The sequence below is a fragment of the Thalassophryne amazonica genome, chromosome 4 (genome assembly GCF_902500255.1).
Source record: "Thalassophryne amazonica chromosome 4, fThaAma1.1, whole genome shotgun sequence".
Taxonomy (NCBI): Eukaryota; Metazoa; Chordata; class Actinopteri; order Batrachoidiformes; family Batrachoididae; genus Thalassophryne; species Thalassophryne amazonica.
This window is the reverse complement of record NC_047106.1, coordinates 21,964,524-21,985,710: the sequence shown is the minus strand read 5'-3', so window position 1 is coordinate 21,985,710 and position 21,187 is coordinate 21,964,524. Positions and strand designations below refer to the sequence as shown.

Here is a 21,187-nt window from a genome sequence, read left to right as displayed (position 1 = left end):
GACCGCGATTTTTTTTTTTTTTTTTTTCCTGTAGGAACTGAAAGACTTGACACAGCGAAATGAGTGTTTAGATCTAAAAGGTAAGCACCAGAAAAGCCACAGCAACATGAAATTAACTATTTATGTGAATTAACATGTGATAAGTAGAGCCTGACCAATACATTATTAAGCAGATATAATCGTAATGCAATAAAGACACGCACATCCAAAACGCATAAAAGGCGTTGCAGGACCATGAAAAATTTGTGTCAAAGATAGAGACCGAATGATGAAGGGCAGGTCGGCCGAAACGTTACGTTTTGCTAAATTAAGCTTTTTCTGTATCGGAGCACTGTGGCTATGTGGATCATTCGGTCTCTAGCCAAGCAGATATAATCAGCCAATATTAGCTACTTGCAAATAAATCTATCGCAGTTTATAATGGCCGATAAAAGACAACTAAAAAGAAAATGAGAGACGGATGATCGATGATGGAATGCAGTGATTCATAGTTAAGCGTAGCCTGCGTCATAGACACATTCATTTTAAAAACATAACGTAAACTCCCAAACATTTTATTCTGAAATATTAACCTAAAATTTTGCTGATCCACATTTGCATTGAACTGCTATTGCCGTTTTAAGTCTGCCTTTACTGCAGCATATGACGTCACAAGCTAATTACAAAAGTTGGGTTTTATATGAATTAGTGTCAGATATTACAGATGTTGGCCGAATAGCGACGCTGCCTATGATGATTTTAAGTGTGTACAGAGTGATGTTTTGTGCAATGCCGTCATTTGCGGAAAAACTCTAACTTGAAATTGACAAAATATTGAAGGCAGCCTGGCGTAGTATTCAAAGATCATGAGAAAACCACTTACTGAGCTAAAAGCAACAGCAACTGCATGTAGTGCAATGACGAATGTAATCCAGTTCAAAAACATTTAAAGAAAATGTTTTTTTATTTACACTATGAGATCTAGAGAGCAAAACTCATGTGCCTGATGACTCACCTTTCTTCCTGCTCTGTTCCTCACTACTGTTGTATGCAAGCTACTGTATGTAAGTATGAAGACTGGAACATTTGCTGTGTCCATCCAATATTAATGTATTTTTAACCTTTTAAACAGTATTTATGACTTACGCCATACCATCAAATGGCATGAAATGTAACATAAAATAATGAAATATGAAAATTGCATTATATTTAATTTTAACTTAATTGGCACAGGTTGTGGCCTCACAATAGATTAAAAAAAAAAATTAGGAATCTTGAATATATTTTATTCTGCTTCGCATAGGCTCATTGATGTCTGAGAAGGGTCTATCATTTGTAATAAATGGCCCATTACTTCAGGCTATTAGCCATTAGGCCATGACACTCTTTTGAAATACAAATAAGTGTTAATAAAACAAGTTTAATTTCAAACTGCATTATGTCATGTTAGCTTGGTGAGGACTCATTACAAAAACTATGTGAAATAAATGTCAAGAGAAATCTGTGTTCATGCTGTGTGTTTCTGTGTGGGGGGGGGGGGGGGGGGGGGGTCAAGCATATCTGTGATAATCTGCAAATTGGGTTAGAATCATCACAATTAGAAATCCATAGCTGCTTTAAAAATCTTCTGTCAGTCTGGCTCTAGTGATAAGTTGCTCTTATAGTAGACTAGCACTTTTTAAATGTTTAAAGTTTATTTTATTTACTCAGGAAGATGCTGTGTGGGGAGATGATGGTGAAATAATTGTGTGCATGTTTTTAAGGTGAGAAACTGGACTACCAAAACATGCGAGTCTCTGGAAGAGATTTGAAGCGAGTCCAGTTTAAAGTGGTAGACCTGGAGCAGACCAGTCTGGATGAGGATGTAAGAGGATTCTCTTAAATAAATCTGTCTTCTCCAGTCATTCTTTCCTCTTTTTGCAACCTTCCTTTATTTTTCATCTCTTGCTCATAGTTCATTCTCTTTGTGCTGTTGGTTTCTTCATTTTTAATACACCATTTCTCCGTCCCACTCACTGTGTGCACTGGCAGGATGTGGAGTGTTTATTGTGGTTTTAGTGATTACACCACGTCTGTGTGCTTACAAACACCATTAGGAACATTTGGGTTGCACATGTGCACAGACGGCCACAGCACTCTAGACAGTAAGGTCACTGACCACTTCTTGTCTCAAGCAGCTTTGAGTATGTATTGTGAAACCCTTGAACAGAAACATAACCTCCTTTGGTCACAAGGACACAGGATGTTTGACTTGGATAAGAAGAATCATTTTTGTCAATTCTGTTTCTGTCTGGAACAGCAGCTTCCGAACCTTTTGTCTTTGATCCTCAGTAGTCATAAGTCACCTGCAACCTGATAACTCTGGTCCTGTACAGATGTGTGTGTGAGACGGTTAATAGGCAGTATTATTTTTTCTATTAGTTTGAAAACAAATTCACATTGAAGTATTTAAGGGATTCTTTGATTATTACAAACTAGAAGTCTTTATTGGTTTTAAGTTTTTAGTTTTAAGGTTTTAACTTTTTTGTTTTGTTTGTCTCTGTTATGATTACCATAATTTCAGACTATAGAGCGCACCTGAATATTAGCCGCAACCACCAATTTAAAAAGAAAAAAGAAATTGTACATAAATAGGCTGCACTTGTCTATAAGCCGCGGGTCTCCACGTTGTAACATGAGATATTTACACAGAAAGATTTTTTTAACTTTTAATTAAATATGTACCTTAAATGCTTTTTTCCCCTGAAGTGTGTTACACGTAAATATTGACGCGCACGTCATCCAGCGCGCACGTATGGTGTCTCTGCTCCACATGGAGAACTGAGTAATTGTAACGTTTTCTTTTTCTAACTTTCATCGCATGCAGCCAGGATCGGATGGAGTCTGTGGTAAATGAGACGTTAATGAGGTGCTGTGACTTTTTCAACTTGTTGCGCCAAGACAGAGAACTGGTTTGGAAGGGTGGGGGGAGAACGCTCCGCTCTGCTAACTGATCGGACGGAGCAACTGTGGCACAAAGTGCCAGAGAGGGACTGTTCTTCACTAAAACGAACAGGTAAACGTTATAAACAACCCTCAGTAAAACAAACTTTCTGAGAAAATAAATCATTATGCTTATGTTGTTAAGCATAAACACTGTAGCTAAATACGAGGTCTATTAGAAAAGTATCCGACCTTATTATTTTTTTCAAAAACATATGGATTTGAATCACATGTGATTGCATCAGACAAGCTTGAACCCTCGTGCGCATGCGTGAGTTTTTCCACGCCTGTCGGTTGCGTCATTCGCCTGTGAGCAGGCTTTGAGTGAGGAGTGGTCCACCCCCTCGGCGGATTTTCATTGTCAGGAAATGGTGGAATGATTTGGGCTTTTTTTCCATCAGAATTTTTTCAGAAACTGTAAGAGACTGGCAGCTGGAAACCATTCGAAAAATTTATCTGGCTTTCGGTGAAAATTTTATGGGCTTCACAGAGAATAAGGACTGTACTACGCTTTAAGGACGCGCCGCGCTCCGTGCCGCCATCAGAGCACAAACCACCGGATCATTTCTAAACGGGTGGGTCTGTGGATCCGAGACCGTCGTGTGCACTTTCTCTGGTTATCACAACAGCTGGACATCAGCCATTTTCCAGCAGATTTCACTTTTAACAAGAGATTTTGTCATGGAAAGCCGAGCGGAGGCTTCGCGCGTCACGACCGATTTGCTGATGGAGTGAGACAAAGGAACACCTCCGTTTTGGTTTCACAGGACGGCTTTGAGATGGCGTTCAGACAGCTGTCGGTGGTTTTTCCATCGAGTGATTATCCAAGAAATTGTGGATGTGCCTGGACATGCCAGAACATGTCCCGTGAGGCTTCATCACGGCGTTGCTGTGCGCCATGCGGCACCGCCGCGACACGCGAAGCCTCTGCTCCTCTTTCCATGACAAAAACTCCTGTAACAGTGGAATGTGCCATTCATTTCCAAACTGGACGCTGTGTTTTATCCAGGACGTCATTTGACTAGCACAGGAATTGTGAAAAGACGTGGACATCAGTACTTTTTCGGCACATTAAGACAGACGTGCAGAGGAATTCCGCACGTCGCGGCAGTGCCGCATGGCGCAAAGCATCGCCGTGATGAAGCCTCACGGGACATGTTCTGGCATGTCCAGGCACATCCACAATTTCTCGGATAATCACTAGATGGAAAAACCACCGACAGCTGTCTCAACGCCATCTCAAAGCCGTCCTGTGAGACCAAAACGGAGGTGGTTTTGTCTCATTCCAGTAGCGAATCCATCGTGACACGCGAAGCCTCCGCTCAGCTTTCCATGACAAAATCTCTTGTTAAAAGTGAAATCTGCCGGAAAATGGTTGATGTCCAGCTCTTGTGATAACCAGAGAAAGTGCACGCGACGGTCCCGGCTCCACAGAGCCATCCGTTTAGAAATGATCCGGTGGTTTGTGGCTCTCGATGGCGGCATGGAGCGCGGCGCGCCGGGTGTCCTTAAAGCTGTCCTTAAAGCTGTAGTAACAGTCCTTATTCTCTGTGAAGCCCGTAAAAGCTTCACCGAAAGCCAGATAAATTTTTTGAATGGTTTCCAGCTGCCAGTCTCTAACACTTTCTGAAAAAATTCTGATGGAAAAAAAGCCCAAATCATTCCGCCATTTCCTGACAATGAAAATCCGCCGAGGGGGTGGACCACTCCTCACTCAAAGCCTGCTCACAGGCAAATGAGGCAACCGACAGGCGTGGGAAAAACTCACGCATGCGCACAAGGGTTCAAACTTGTCTGACGCAATCACACGTGATTCAAATCCATATGGTTTTTGAAAAAAATAATAATGTCGGATACTTTTCTAATAGACCTCGTAGTTGCAGTTCATTTTGTTCCTGGTACTGTGGTGAAGGAGCTTTGGAAATGGGCTCCATGTGACCACTGCACAATTACTCAATGCTAAATTGGTGCATAACAAAGGTATTTGAGATATTATGTTGTTCTTAAATATTAATCTCTCAACCCTCTATTAATCTATCCGATTGTTCTGTCTGAGTTATTTTCATTAGTTACTTCATCCAAACCATCAACATGTTTATTAGACCCCATTCCTACCAGGCTGCTCAAGGAAGCCCTACCATTATTTAATGCTTCGATCTTAAATATGATCAATCTATCTTTGTTAGTTGGCTATGTACCACAGGCTTTTAAGGTGGCAGTAATTAAACCATTACTTAAAAAGCCATCACTTGACCCCGCTATCTTAGCTAATTATAGGCCAATCTCCAACCTTCCTTTTCTCTCAAAAATTCTTGAAAGGGTAGTTGTAAAACAGCTAACTGATCATCTGCAGAGGAATGGTCTATTTGAAGAGTTTCAGTCAGGTTTTAGAATTCATCATAGTACAGAAACAGCATTAGTGAAGGTTACAAATGATCTTCTTATGGCCTCGGACAGTGGACTCATCTCTGTGCTTGTTCTGTTAGACCTCAGTGCTGCTTTTGATACTGTTGACCATAAAATTTTATTACAGAGATTAGAGCATGCCATAGATATTAAAGGCACTGCGCTGCGGTGGTTTGAATCATATTTGTCTAATAGATTACAATTTGTTCATGTAAATGGGGAATCTTCTTCACAGACTAAAGTTAATTATGGAGTTCCACAAGGTTCTGTGCTAGGACCAATTTTATTCACTTTATATATGCTTCCCTTAGGCAGTATTATTAGACGGTATTGCTTAAATTTTCATTGTTACGCAGATGATACCCAGCTTTATCTATCCATGAAGCCAGAGGACACACACCAATTAGCTAAACTGCAGGATTGTCTTACAGACATAAAGACATGGATGACCTCTAATTTCCTGCTTTTAAACTCAGATAAAACTGAAGTTATTGTACTTGGCCCACAAATCTTAGAAACATGGTGTCTAACCAGATCCTTACTCTGGATGGCATTACCTGACCTCTAGTAATCTGTGAGAAATCTTGGAGTCAATTTTTGATCAGGATATGTCATTCAAGGCGCATATTAAACAAATATGTAGGACTGCTTTTTTGCATTTACTCAATATCTCTAAAATTAGAAAGGTCTTGTCTCAGAGTGATGCTGAAAACTAATTCTCAGATTTATTTCCTCTAGGCTGAGACTATTGTAATTCATTATTATCAGGTTGTCCTAAAGTTCCCTAAAAAGCCTTCAGTTAATTCAAAATGCTGCAGCTAGAGTACTGACGGGACTGGAAGGAGAGAGCATATCTCACCCATATTGGCCTCTCTTCATTGGCTTCCTGTTAATTCTAGAATAGAATTTAAAATTCTTCTTCTTACTTATAAGGTTTTGAAATCACGGTCCCATCTTATCTTAGGGACCTCTTAGTACCCTATCACCCCAATAAGCGCTTCGCTCTCAGACTGCAGGCTTACTTGTAGTTCCTAGGGTTTGTAAGAGTAGAATGGGAGGCAGAGCCTTCAGCTTTCAGGCTCCTCTCCTGTGGAACCAGCTCCCAATTCAGATCAGGGAGACAGACACCCTCTCTACTTTTAAGATTAGGCTTAAAACTTTCCTTTTTGCTAAGCTTATAGTTAGGGCTGGATCAGGTGACCCTGAACCATCCCTTAGTTATGCTGCTATAGACGTAGACTGCTGGGGGGTTCCCATGATGCACTGTTTCTTTCTCTTTTTGCTCTGTATGCACCACTCTGCATTTAATCATTAGTGATCGATCTCTGCTCCCCTCCACAGCATGTCTTTTTCCTGGTTCTCTCCCTCAGCCCCAACCAGTCCCAGCAGAAGACTGCCCCTCCCTGAGCCTGGTTCTGCTGGAGGTTTCTTCCTGTTAAAAGGGAGTTTTTCCTTCCCACTGTAGCCAAGTGCTTGCTCACAGGGGGTTCCTTTTTGACCGTTGGGGTTTTACATAATTATTGTATGGCCTTGCCTTACAATATAAAGCGCCTTGGGGCAACTGTTTGTTGTGATTTGGCGCTATATAAAAAAATTGATTGATTGATTGAACCCTTTTGCATGAGTTCAGATAGGAACAACCTCGATCTTCTTCTGGGTCACGTACAAGTCATTGTATAACATTAGGACTTTGCCGAATGATTATTCAACACCAAATTGTCACAAATCAAAAATATTTTGGATACAAGTTCATCTCACAACCTTCTCACGTGACCTCAAAGGGCACCCACCCCGACTGACTTTCTGGGTCAAATCAGAGAGGATTCAGATGTTACAGAGTGCCCTTATACTGCTTTGTCATTCAGTGGGAGCAACTTAAGGGAAGATCTCGTTTGTTCACATTTTGATGTTAATTTTTTGGTTTGACAGTGAAGGTCTCAAAAATGAAACACATCTGTGGAATTCCAACCAACCTGACAGGGATGAATTTGCTTTCCTTTAAAGAAAAAAATTCTCAAAAATGATCAGATGGTGACAACAACCTGGAAGATTTGAGGACGATGAGGTCTAGTCGATAAAGGGAACATCAAGTAATATTACCAGAAAAGTAATTATCTTTTCATTGTTGGTAGCTTTTACATTGTGATATTTCATGAATGTGTGGGAAAAGCTCATGTTCAAAGTCCCCAAAAAATAACAGCATAGCTAGTCTAATTAGACAATGTCTTAGAATTAACATATGAAGAGTCTTTGTATTCGCATCTTTGTGTCGGTTAATGTACGAGGGCTGTCAATAAAGTAACGGTCCTTTTTATTTTTTTCAAAAACTATATGGATTTCATTCATATGTTTTTACGTCAGACATGCTTGAACCCTCGTGCGCATGCGTGAGTTTTTCCACGCCTGTCGGTGACGTCATTCGCCTGTGAGCACTCCTTGTGGGAGGAGTCGTCCAGCCCCTCGTCGGAATTCCTTTGTCTGAGAAGTTGCTGAGAGACTGGCGCGTTGTTTGATCAAACTTTTTTCTAAACCTGTGAGACACTCGAAGTGGACACGGTTCGAAAAATTAAGCTGGTGTTCAGTGAAAATTTAACGGCTGATGAGAGATTTTGAGGTGATACTGTCGCTTTAAGGACTTCCCACGGTGCGAGACGTCGCTCAGCGCTCTCAGCCGCCGTCGTCAGCCTGTTGAAGCTGAAAACCTCCACATTTCAGGCTCTATTGATCCAGGACGTCGTGAGAGAACAGAGAAGTTCAGAAGAAGTCGGTTTCAGCATTTTATCCGGATATTCCACTGTTAAAGGAGATTTTTTTTAATGAAAGACGTGTGGACGGGTCCGCGCGTCGGGACGCAGCCGAAAAAACACCTCCGTGTTGATAACATTTGTAAAATCCAGGCGGCTTTTGATGGCTTTCAGTGGAGTGAGTATATGAGAAATTGTTTAACAGGCAAGACATGTTCCAACTTGTCCTTAAGGCTTTCAACAGAGGTGTTTTTCCTGTGGCGGAGCGTCGCGGCGGCTGCGTCCCGACGCGCGGACCCGTCCGCACGTCTTCATTAAAAAAATCTCCTTTAACAGTGGAATATCTGGATAAAATGCTGAAACCGACTTCTTCTGAAACTTCTCTGTTCTCTCACGACGTCCTGGATCAATAGAGCCTGAAATGTGGAGGTTTTCAGCTTGAACAGGCTGACGACAGCGGCTGAGAGCGCTGCACGACGTCTCGCACCGTGGGAAGTCCTTAAAGCGACAGAATCACCTCAAAATCTCTCATCAGCCGTTAAAATTTTCACTGAAAACCAGCTTAATTTTTCGAACCGTGTCCACTTCGATGTGTCTCACAGGTTTAGAAAAAACTTTGATCAAACAAAGCGCCAGTCTCTCAGCAACTTCTCAGACAAAGGAATTCCGACGAGGGGCTGGACGACTCCTCCCACAAGGCGTGCTCACAGGCGAATGACGTCACCGACAGGCGTAGAAAAACTCACGCATGCGCACGAGGGTTCAAGCATGTCTGACGTAAAAACATATGAATGAAATCCATATAGTTTTTGAAAAAAAATAAAAAGGACCGTTACTTTATTGACAGCCCACGTACATGCAGCCTTAGACACACAAAAAACCTCCAAAATGTGGCATAAACACAAACGACAAATATAAAGTAGCATAACGACTTCTCAGCCAAACACGGAACACTTCTCCGGAAATGTCAGCGAAGCAGCGAAATGAGTCACCGCGGAGCAGCATCTCAGTATGACACAAGTGTTTTTACCATGAGCTTGGATGAAATGACAGGCTGAAATGGAGAGGGGAAAAGGATGAGCGTGTTTTCAAGGCGATAATGGAGCAAAATTGGATAGAAACGGAAGCGAACGAGGAAGTGGGCTGATCTTAGAAATGAGTGCAGAAGGCACAGTCATGGTGTTTGTTCAGGAGACATATGGAAAGCATAAAGGAAAGAAGACTGTTTTGAGCTGTAGTTTAAGGAGTCGAGGAGGAGTTGACACAAGCTGGGCTTTTATAGGCCTGCATGTGATTCATCTTCCCCCCCACCCTGTAGATAAACAAAGTTGTGTTTGCTCACTAATGTCTCCCATTATGCATTTACACAAGGGAAAAGAGGATCTTATGAGACAACCTGCAGTAGTGTGTTAATTTTTAATTGCCACAGTGGTTGGCGTTTACACTCATACTATACATGGCTTCACAGGTGCATGTTCTGTCAGTAGCCAGTGATTACCATGTTGTTAGTGTTTGCTTTTGAATGTTGCTAGGTGACCAGCAGGAGGGACACATGTCCACTTAAGAGCTAATGAAACAGTAACTCATTTTGTTCTGAGAACAGGCTTTTAATGAAACAAAATCTTGGATCAAGAGCTTTGGCAGCTCATAAAATTGTGCGTGTGTTTAGCATATTTGCAATGGCTATAACATTGTCTAATTGAAATCATACATTTGCACCAGTGCAAAAGTAAGGGCCCTGTCGCACCTTGACGATTTAGCCAGCGTATGCATATGAAAAATGCACCGAATACACTGGATACGTCAAATACGTTATGCAGCTGTCACACCATGGTGATTTAGCCGGCGTATGCTGGATGTTTCCACCGTGTGGTTCGGGTCGGTACTACACAGCATGTTCCGGGTCCAAACAGTTAAGTCTGGCTTGGTTTGCATTTCCAGTGCTGGCAGAAACCCTTTTGTTTTATAAGCAGAGCACGTAAATATTGACGAGCACATCATCGAGCATGCGTACGCTGTCACGTGGCCTCTCTCCTCCACACGGCGCCAAACAGAGCAATTTAATCAGTCAATCAATCAATCAATTTTACTTATATAGCGCCAAATCACAACAAACAGTTGCCCCAAGGCGCTTTATATTGTAAGGCAAGGCCATACAGTAATTACGTAAAAACCCCAACGGTCAAAACGACCCCCTGTGAGCAAGCACTTGGCGACAGTGGGAAGGAAAAACTCCCTTTTAACAGGAAGAAACCTCCAGCAGAACCAGGCTCAGGGAGGGGCAGTCTTCTGCTGGGACTGGTTGGGGCTGAGGGAGAGAACCAGGAAAAAGACATGCTGTGGAGGGGAGCAGAGATTAATCACTAATGATTAAATGCAGAGTGGTGCATACAGAGCAAAAAGAGAAAGAAACACTAAGTGCATCATGGGAACCCCCCCAGCAGTCTAAGTCTATAGCAGCATAACTAAGGGATGGTTCAGGGTCACCTGATCCAGCCCTAACTATAAGCTTTAGCAAAAAGGAAAGTTTTAAGCCTAATCTTAAAAGTAGAGAGGGTGCCTGTCTCCCTGATCTAAATTGGGAGCTGGTTCCACAGGAGAGGAACCTGAAACTGAAGGCTCTGCCTCCCATTCTACTCTTACAAACCCTAGGAACTACAAGTAAGCCTGCAGTCTGAGAGCGAAGCGCTCTATTGGGGTGATATGGTACTATGAGATCCCTAAGATAAGATGGGAAACCGCCTAAAGGAAATGGGATTTACATACAGAAAAGCTAAACGAAAGGCATCATTAACACCTAAACAGAAAAAAACAAGGTTACAATGGGCTAAGGAAAAGCAATTGTGGACTGTGGATGACTGGATGAAAGTCATATTCAGTGATGAATCTCGAATCTGCATTGGGCAAGGTGATGATGCTGGAACTTTTGTTTGGTGCCGTTCCAATGAGATTTATAAAGATGACTGCCTGAAGAGAACATGTAAATTTCCACAGTCATTGATGATATGGGGCTGCATGTCAGGTAAAGGCACTGGGGCTGTCATTACATCATTAATAAATGCACAAGTTTATGTTGATATTTTGGACAATTGAAAGGATGTTTGGGGATGATGAAATCATTTTTCAAGATGATAATGCATCTTGCCATAGAGCAAAAACTGCAAAAACATTCCTTGCAAAAAGACACATAGGGTCAATGTCATGGCATAGGGTCAATGTCAATGAGCAGATCTGATTTGATGCAGGTGTTAATTTGGGGGATGAAAATTTACAGGGTGATTCCATAATTTTTTCCTCAGAATTGAGTGATTCCATATTTTTTTCCTCTGCTTGGTCTAAAAATGTAACCGTTACTGACTGCCACAATCTTTTTTTCTTGATTTCTTATAGTGTTTCTTAAAGCCAGAAAGTTGCCATTTGAAATGACTTTAGTTTTGTGTCATGTCTGTGATCTGCTTTTTTTCTACAAAATTAAACAACTGAATGAACATCCTCTGAGGACGGTGATTCCATAATTTTTGCCAGGGGTTGTATTACTAGAGGTCAGGGTAATGCCATCCAGAGTAAGGATCTGGTTAGACACCATGTTTCTAAGATTTGTGGGGCCAAGTACAATAACTTCAGTTTTATCTTAGTTTAAAAGCAGGAAATTAGAGGTCATCCATGTCTTTGTCTGTAAGACAATCCTGCAGTTTAGCTAATTGGTGTGTGTCCTCTGCCTTCATGGATAGATACAGCTGGGTATCATCTGCGTAACAGTGAAAATTTAAGCAATGCCGTCTAATAATACTGCCTAAGGGAAGCATGTATAAAGTGAATAAAATTGGTCCTAGCACAGAACCTTGTGGAACTCCATAATTAACCTTAGTCTGTGAAGAAGAGTCCCCATTTACATGAACAAATTGTAATCTATTAGATAAATATGATTCAAACAATTTAACATTTTTTAAATTTTATTTTATTTTTGTCTTGGTGGATCATGGCATTTACTTTTGTCGGGTGCACAATGCAGAAGAATTGACTGATGTCTGTGTCACGGCTGCACTCTGCGTTGTGTTGTTATGACTCCGCCCATTCGCTCCCCTCAGGACGCAAATTCACGATCTCGGGCATGGGAGTTGGAATCTCTAACCAGAAGGCTAAAATCCAGAGCTCTGGCCTCGTGACCAGAGAATCCTTTTGAGCTGTTGGGAGTGAGAGTTACTAATGACATCTGCACAGCGACACCTGCTGGACTCTGTTACATCTGTAGTAAACACTGACGTGAATGAATGAAGCACTGTGAGTCATTCAACTTTTAAAATAAGTAAAATTTTTTTGTTGTGGCACAAAGTGTCGGCGTTCTCTGGTTCAGGCTGAGAAACACACCAGGAGCTATGTTTCTTCAGCCACGACAACTAAAAGTATTTTCAGACATTTTGCAAAATCAGGATACTTTATGTGGATAAGTTATCAGGCTGCGATGATAAATCCGACTGAATGGAACAGGTAAGATTAAAACTTTATATTTACACCGTGTGTGAATGGTTTTTATATTTGTAACAGTCTGAACTGTTTGCATGTGACTGCAGCTTTCAGTTGTTCAGCTAATCAGTGGACAGCATCAAGAGGATGTACGAGGTCTGTTAGAAAAGTATCCGACCTTTTTATTTTTTTCAAAAACCATATGGATTTGAATCACGTGTGATTGCATCGGCCAAGCTTGAACCTTCGTGCGCATGCGTGAGTTTTTTCAGGCCTGTCGGTTGTGTCATTTGCCTGTGAGCAGGCTTTGTGTGAGCAGTGGTCCACCCTCTCGTCGGATTTTTATTGCGAATAAATGTCTGAACGATTTGGAGCTTTCCTGCATCAATTTTTTCCAGAAACTGTGAGAGACCTCCAGGTGGTAACCATTCGGAAAATTCAAATGGCTTTGAGGGACGATTTTATGGGATTACACAGATTAAGGAGTGCTCCAGCCGGTTTAAAGACCGCCCACAGCTGCTGAGAGCGCGCCGCGCTCAGAGCGCCGATCGACAGGCTGAAACACCGCTGAAACAACCAGATCATTTCCAACGTGAAGGCTTTGTTGATCCGGGACGTCGTCTGACTTACACAAAAATGGCAGGAGACGTGGACATCAGCGCTTTTTCGGCACATTCCACTGTTACAGGAGTTTTTTTCATGGAAAGAAAAGCGGCCGGATGCGCCACCATGGTGCTCATGGCGCGGCACAAAACCACCTCCGTGTTGGTCTCACAGGACGGCTTTGAGATGGCTTTCAGACGGCTGTCGGTGGGTTTTCAGTCGGGGACTTACGTTCTAAAGATAACCCGCGATAAGCGAAATCCGCGAAGTAGTCAGCGCTATTTTTTGCGATTATAGATGTTTCAAGGCTATAAAACCCATCACTACACACTTTATACACTTTTCTCAAACAGGCATTAACATTTTCTCACTTTTCTCTCCTGTGTAAACACTCTCTTTTTTCTTATGTGCGAGAAGATTATAAACAGACACACGCAGAACACAATGCGCATGCTCTCCCTTCGCTCACTGCCTCCGGAGGTACGGATGCGGGACCCGCAAAGAATCCAAGTCCGGAGCTCTGCGGCTGCGGTCAACATCCGCATCAAAACAGCGAGCGTAGTCTCTGGACCTGTTGTCAGATTTGGCTCAATTCCGCACAGCAGACAGGAGGGCAGTGTGAGTGGCCCGCTGCTGCGTTTACCGGGCCCGCAGAAAGCGCATCGGAGGCAGTGAGAGCAATCGAGGTGATGCCGACCGGTGCCACGACCGGCCCGCCTGATAAGGACGCAGAACACAATGTGCTGTAAAAAAAAAAAAAAAAAAGCATGCAAAATGGCCCTAAGAAAAATCCGTGAAACTGCGAGGCCGCGAAAGGTGAACTGCGTTATAGCGAGGGACCACTGTATAGCGAAGATTCGTCCCATCCTGTCTATGGCTGATGCTGAGACCCTGATCCATGCGTTTATCTCTTCTAGATTAGACTACTGCAATGTTCTATTTTCTGGTTTACCGCAGTCTAGCATTAGGGGTCTCCAATTGGTTCAAAATGCTGCAGCCAGACTTTTGACACGAAGCAGAAAGTACAACCACATTACACCCATTTTGGTATCCCTTCACTGGCTTCCTGTCCCAGTGACATCAGATTTTAAGATTCTGCTTCTAACCTATAAAATTATTCATGGACTGGCACCTCCCTACCTTGGTGACCTAATTAAACCTTACGTACCGGCCTGGGCTTTACGTTCTCAGGGTGCAGGACTGCTTTCTGTCCCTAGGGTGAATGAGAAGTCTGCGGGTCACCTAGCTTTCACTTATCGTGCCCCTGTTCTGTGGAATGATCTCCCTGCGTCAATAAAACAGTCAGATTCTGTGGAGATTTTCAAGTCCAGACTTAAGACGCACTTATTTTCCCTTTCATATGGCTAGCATACTGGTACAGTTTTGTTTTACGCTTTTTACTCTTTTAATTCATTTATTAGTAATTGGAGCGGGCTGCAGTCTCAACTTTACCTAAATTTTGGGTCTTTTAGTGAAGTTTAGGGCTAGTGGCCGGCGATCACCTTAGTATTTCTTCTGTTTTTCTTGTTTAATGCTGGCAAATTATACAGTATTTTTTGTCTTGCTGATGCCTGATTCTTTTTTTTTCTCTCTGTTTAAGGTGCAGCTCCATCCAGAGATGGGAGTTGTATTTGTGTTGGCGACCCACCTGTCCTGTGTGCCAATAGCATTTCTTGTATATTCGTCCGTGAATTGTTCTGTAATTTATGTTTGTAGCATGGCCCAAGCAGAGGGTCACCCCTTTGAGTCTGGTCTGCTTGAGGTTTCTTCCTCAGAGGGAGTTTTTCCTTATCACTGTTGCTCTGGGGGTTGGTAAGGTTAGACCTTACCTGTGTGAAGCGCTTTGAGGCAACTCTGTTGTGTTTTGGCACTATATAAATGAAAATAAATTGAAATTGATGAGGAGAACGGTTGCCAAGGATGAAAATATCTTGAGACTGGCATAAAATGGTCTCAGATACTTACGCATTTTTATCAAATTCTGTTAACTTAAATAAATATTTGTGTGTTAGCTCACTGAGTGGGACCATGGTGTAAGCGGATTAAACAACTCGAAGCCTTGCATTATACGGTTTGATTGCACGGCTTCATTTTGGTGTTTTAGACTTCACGTCGTGCATTCAAACAGTATAATGTAGAGCTTCTCTTTGTTTGATCCTTACATATACGAGGTCTGTTAGAAAAGTATCCGACCTTTTTATTTTTTTCAAAAACCATATGGATTTGAATCACGTGTGATTGCATCAGCCAAGCTTGAACCTTCGTGCGCATGCGTGAGTTTTTTCACGCCTGTCGGTTGCGTCATTCACCTGTGAGCAGGCTTTGTGTGAGCACTGGTCCACCCTCTCATCGTTTTTTTTTTATTGCAAATAAATGTCTGAACGATTTGGAGCTTTGCTGCATCAGTTTTTTTCCAGAAACTGTGAGAGACCTCCAGGTGGACACCGTTCGGAAAATGAATATGGCTTTCACGGACGATTTTATGGGGATTACACAGATTAAGGATTGGTCCAGACAGTTTAACGACCGCCCACAGCTGCTGAGAGCGCGTCGAGCTCCGAGCGCCGATCGACAGGCTCAAACCCCACTGAAACAACCAGATCATTTCCAACGTGAAGGCTTTGTTGATCCGGGACGTCGTCTGACTTTCACAAAAAGGCAGAAGTCGTGGACATCAGTACTTTTTCGGCACATTCCACTGTTACAGGAGTTTTTTTCATGGAAAGAAAAGCGGACGGATGCGCCACCGTGCCGTTCATGGCGCGGCACAAAACCACCTCCGTTGGTCTCACAGGACGGCTTTGAGATGGCTTTCAGACGGCTGTCGGTGGGTTTTCAGTCGTGTGACTATCCGAGAAATTGTGGATGAGCATGGACATGCCAGAACATGTCCTGTGAGGCTTCATCATGGCGTTGCTTTGCGTCATGCGGCTCCACCGCGACGCGCGGAATCTCCGCTTCTCTTTCCATGACAAAAACAGTGTAACAGTAACAGTGGAATGTGCCGTTCATTTCTAAACTGGACACTGTCTTGATCTGGTATGTCATCTTACTAGCACAGGAATTGCGGAAGACGTGGACATCAGCAGTTTTTCGGCACATTGAGACAGACGTGCGGAGGAGTTCCGTGCGTCGCGGTGGAGCCGCATGAGGCAAAGCAACACCGTGATGAAGCCTCACAGGACATGTTCTGGCATGTCCAGGCTCATCCACAATTTCTCGGATAGTCACACGATTGAAAACCCACCGACAGCCGTCTGAAAGCCATCTCAAAGCCGTCCTGTGAGACCAACACGGAGGTGGTTTTGTGCCGCGCCATGAACGGCACGGTGGCGCATCCATCCGCTTTTCTTTCCATGAAAAAAAAAATGTAACAGTGGAATGTGCCGAAAAAGTGCTGATGTCCACGTCTCCTGCCTTTTTGTGAAAGTCATACGATGTCCCGGATCAACAAAGCTTTCACGCTGGAAATGATCTGGTTGTTTCAGCGGGGTTTGAGCCTGTCGATCGGCGCTCGGAGCGCGATGTGCTCTCAGCAGCTGTGGGCGGTCTTTAAACCGTCTTGATCACTCCTTAATCTGTGTAATCCCCATAAAATCGTCCCTGAAAGCCATATTAATTTTCCGAACGGTGTCCACCTGGAGGTCTCTCACAGTTTCTGGAAAAAAATTGATGCAGCAAAGCTCCAAATCGTTCAGACATTTATTCGCAATAAAAAAACGACGAGAGGGTGGACCACTGCTCACACAAAGCCTGCTCACAGGCGAATGACGCAACCGACAGGCGTGAAAAAAGTCACGCCTGCGCACGAAGGTTCAAGCTTGGCTGATGCAATCACACGTTATTCAAATCCATATGGTTTTTGAAAAAAATTAAAAGGTCTGATACCTTTCTAACAGACCTCGTATATATAATTTATGCTTGTTATTTGCACACTCTAACTCATATTTGAATTTTTCTTGAGATAGCCCAGGCAAAAGAACTTATCAGTGGGTGGCCCTCGTGGAAACATCTCAGCAGGTCTCTTCTACAGTGAGGGAATATCACCTACAGAGCTTCAGCTCTAGCTGCTCTTCAGTTCTTTGACACAGTGATGAACTGGAGGATTATCTTAAAGCTGAAACCCACTTCAAGGCTGATGTATTGTATTTCTGGTCTGTCTTCTGTTTCTTGCTGCTTCTCAGGGTGCATCCGCACTGTTCGACATGATTGAGTACTACGAGTCAGCCACGCATCTCAACATCTCCTTCAACAAGCACATTGGCACGCGGGGATGGCAGGCTGCAGCTCACATGATGAGAAAGGTGAGAGCTCATCCTTTCCTGCACGATCTAATAAATACAGGGTAGAAAAGGGGAAATTACTTGAGGTCAGGCGATTTTATTTATTTTAACAGAATAATTGTGGCGATGGCTGGAAAAGTTCCTACATGTGAAGTGGACAATGAGCACATTAGATGAGTTTCAACTGCCCAAAGGCATGAAGGATCAAACTGTTATTACATGTTTGTAGTCAATTATTTTGAGCCTTTTTAATAACAAAATTCTTAGATTTCAGATTCTTAACTGTGAATACTTTCTGGGTTTATGTTAGTAGTTTCTGTACTCCTATTTGGCAATACACGGAATATCTCCGAGTTGTGGACAATACAAGATACTTGAAGGTATCATCTTTGGCTCTGGAAAACATGAATTGACATTTTTCATACTTCTCTGTTATTTTGTGGCCCTAGCAACTAGTTAATTGAAAATATTCAGTTGAGTAATTGACTGTGAAAATTGTTGCAGCCCAAATACAGTTTGTAGGACACACAAGTGCCGGTTCTTATCCCTGGTTTCTGTAGCATGAAGTAGGTGAGATTCTACAACCCTTCCTGCACAGGATGCTCATCCATTGCTGATTCTCCAGCCAAGGCTGGTCCCCATTTACAGCTGGGTGGACTGGGACAAGCCACTCCTTTGATATCTTGGCTGTGTGCTTAGGGTCATTGTCCTGCTGAAAGAACCGTCGCCCCAGTCTGAGGTCAAGAGCACTCTGGAGCAGGTTTTCATCCAGGATGTCTCTACATTGCTGCATTCATCTTGCCCTCAATCCTGACTAGTCTCCAAGTCCCTGCTACTGAAAAACATCACCACAGCATGATGCTGCCACCACCATGCTTCACTGTAAGGATGGTGCCTGGTATCCTCCAAATATGATGCCTGGTATTCACGCCAAAGAGTTCAATCTTTGTCTCATCAGACCAGAGAATTTTGTTTCTCATGGTCTGAGAGTTCTTCAGGTGCCTTTTTTCAAACTCCAGTCGGGCTACCATGTGCCTTTTATTAAGTAGTGGCTTCCATTTGGCCACTCTACCATACAGGCCTGATTAGTGGATTGCTGCAGAGATGGTTGTCCTTCTGGGAAGTTCTCCTCTCTCCACAGAGAAATGGTGACGCTCTGACAGAGTGACCATCGGGTTCTTGGTCACCTCCCTGACTAAGGCCCTTCTCCCCATTTTTGCTCAGGTTAGACGGGTGCTCAGCTCCAGGAAGAGTCCTGATGGATCCAAGCTCCTTCCATTTACAGATGATGGAGGCCACTGTGCTCATTTGGGACCTTCAAAGCACCAGAAGTGTTTCTGTACCCTTCCCCAGATTTGTGCCTCGAGACAATCCTGTCTCAGAGGTCTACAGAAGATTCCTTTGACTTCATGCTTGGTTTGTGCTCTGACATGCACTGTCAACTGTGGAACCTTATATGTAGACAGGTGTGAGCCTTTCTGATTCCTGTCCAATCAACTGAATTTGCCCCAGTTGGACTCCAGTTAAGTTGTAGAAACATCTCAAGGATGATCAGTGGAAACAGGATGCACCTGAGCTCGACTTTGAGCTTCATGGCAAAGGCAGTGAATACTTGTGTACATGTGATTTCTTAATGGGCTTTTTTGTTGTAGTTGTTGTTGGGGGTTTATATATATATATATATATATATATATATATATATATATATAAAGGTCTTTAAAAGTTTTTCACATTGTCATTATGTGGTATTGTGTGTAGAAGTTTGAGGGGAAAAAATTAATTTCATCCATTTTGGAATAAGGCTGTAACATAATAAAATGTTGAAAAAGTGAAGAGCTGTGAAGACTTTTCCGGTTGCACTGTAATGAGAAATTTCAGTTCCAGTTTGCCAGAATGCACATGGGTCACTCAAGCCTGGATTTGATCTGTTTTCTTGTGTATGAAAATCCCAGTTTCACTCGCACACACATGGGTGTGCCGTGCACACTGTCAGGCTGCTGCCAACTCAATGGGAGCAGTTTGGGGATTAACAATTTTACTTCAAGTTTCCTTCCTGTCAGATGAACTATAGTTTGTCTGGTCACAAATCTACATCTTTAACCTCCAGGACACCACTGCCCCAAAATAAATGAAGCAAACTAATATGTAACTGAGCCTGTAGTTATTAGAGATTCTTAACGTGAGACTATTTCAGTCACTACCATCAGGACATTATTTCACATTTGAGTGCAGGAACTTGTTTGCTTGTAAGCTAAATTTTCTAAGTAAAACAGTTTCTAAGTGAATGTTTTGGTGTTTGTATTTCACCCAGACAAGCTCTTTGTTATACCTGGATGCTCGTAACACTCCTCTGTTGGACCACTCAGCTCCCTTTGTAGCACGAGCACTCCGGATCAGTGGCAGTCTGACGGTCCTTCACCTGGAGAATGCTAGTCTGTCTGGGAGACCCCTCATGTTGCTGGGTAAGATGAGCAAGTCACCAGAGGGATGGCTTGAGAGGACATGCACAACTACAGCATTTACCTAAAAACTCAATTTATTAGATGATTCTTCTGTTCTTTGGATTTATTTATTTCAACTTTTTTGCATATCTCATGCTCTTCCTTCAACTCCTTTTTTTTTTTTTATTTGATCAGCAACTGCTCTGAAGATGAACATGAATCTGCGGGAGTTATACCTGGCAGACAACAAGCTGAATGGCCTGCAGGATTCAGCCCAACTTGGCAACCTGCTAAAATTCAACTATAACATCCAGATCCTGGATCTGCGCAACAACCACATCCTCGACTCCGGTATGCAGGAAATGATCGCGCACTAGCATGCAGCCGTATTGTTTGTGAAGCCCTATTTGCTTTGTCAAGGTGGAGTTGTTTCACCAAAGTGATTGGGTTACTTTCTGTGTGATTGCATTAATCCCTGTGGGTGAAATTGCATAAGCCAAAGTAAAGCCAGTCAGAGTGTAGAAATAATGTTGCATAAAGAAAATATGGCAACGTCACCCCAGATCTATGAAATGGACAAGCCAGAGCTTATGGTGTCAGATTTGTGCCAATAAAAAAATGTCTTGAATATCACACAAAATAAGAATTTAAAGGGGTGCAAGAAAATAAGTTATCTCCAACAAACAAAAAAGTTGCACATTTGTCTCATCATGCAAAGTAATGGCCTTTTATGTCTTTGATAATGTTCTTAAGATTAGCATTTATTGGCTCCCTTGGGATAATTTTTCATAGTTTGTGCATCTTCTTTCTCACCAGACTTTTGCCCTTCGTGTCAGCTTCACAGTGACACTGCCAGCTCTGTTATGCTGCCTCACTTTTTGTTTGCAGTTCTGACACAAAGCTGTGAAGTGGGCCCTTTATCCCCAGAGGGACATCCCTAATGCCAATACCCGGGTCAGTGAGCTGTCATTCAAAAGCTCATTAACTAATGGAGTTGCATCCTTGAAAAAAAACCCCACCCACTTGACAGCTTTGTCTCAGAACTGAAAACAAAAAGTCAGGCAGCGCAAATGAGGGCAAAACTCTAATCAGTGAGAAAGACAGAGGAAACTTTATACAAAAAAAAATGGAAAGGTATATTGTTTACATGAGTTATTCCCAAACTTAGAACACTGCAGCCCACTTTGACATCTTAAAATCTTCTCAGAACCATGGGAACCTTGAATTACAATTTTGATTGACACAAACGGCAATGTCCTGTTAAATGGTAAATGGACTGCATTTA

General features: G+C 42.7%; 1 protein-coding gene across 1 annotated transcript in view; it reads left to right on the top strand.

The window, feature by feature from the left end:
- The window catches only part of ppp1r37 (protein phosphatase 1, regulatory subunit 37), a 138,195-nt gene that overhangs the window by 92,722 nt on the left and 24,286 nt on the right, over positions 1–21,187 (top strand). The window contains exons 3-7 of the mRNA XM_034169229.1: positions 35–80; positions 1,743–1,843; positions 17,363–17,482; positions 19,773–19,923; positions 20,098–20,253. Coding sequence (XP_034025120.1) covers positions 35–80; positions 1,743–1,843; positions 17,363–17,482; positions 19,773–19,923; positions 20,098–20,253 — 574 coding nt within the window. The remainder of the gene's footprint in view (positions 1–34; positions 81–1,742; positions 1,844–17,362; positions 17,483–19,772; positions 19,924–20,097; positions 20,254–21,187) is intronic.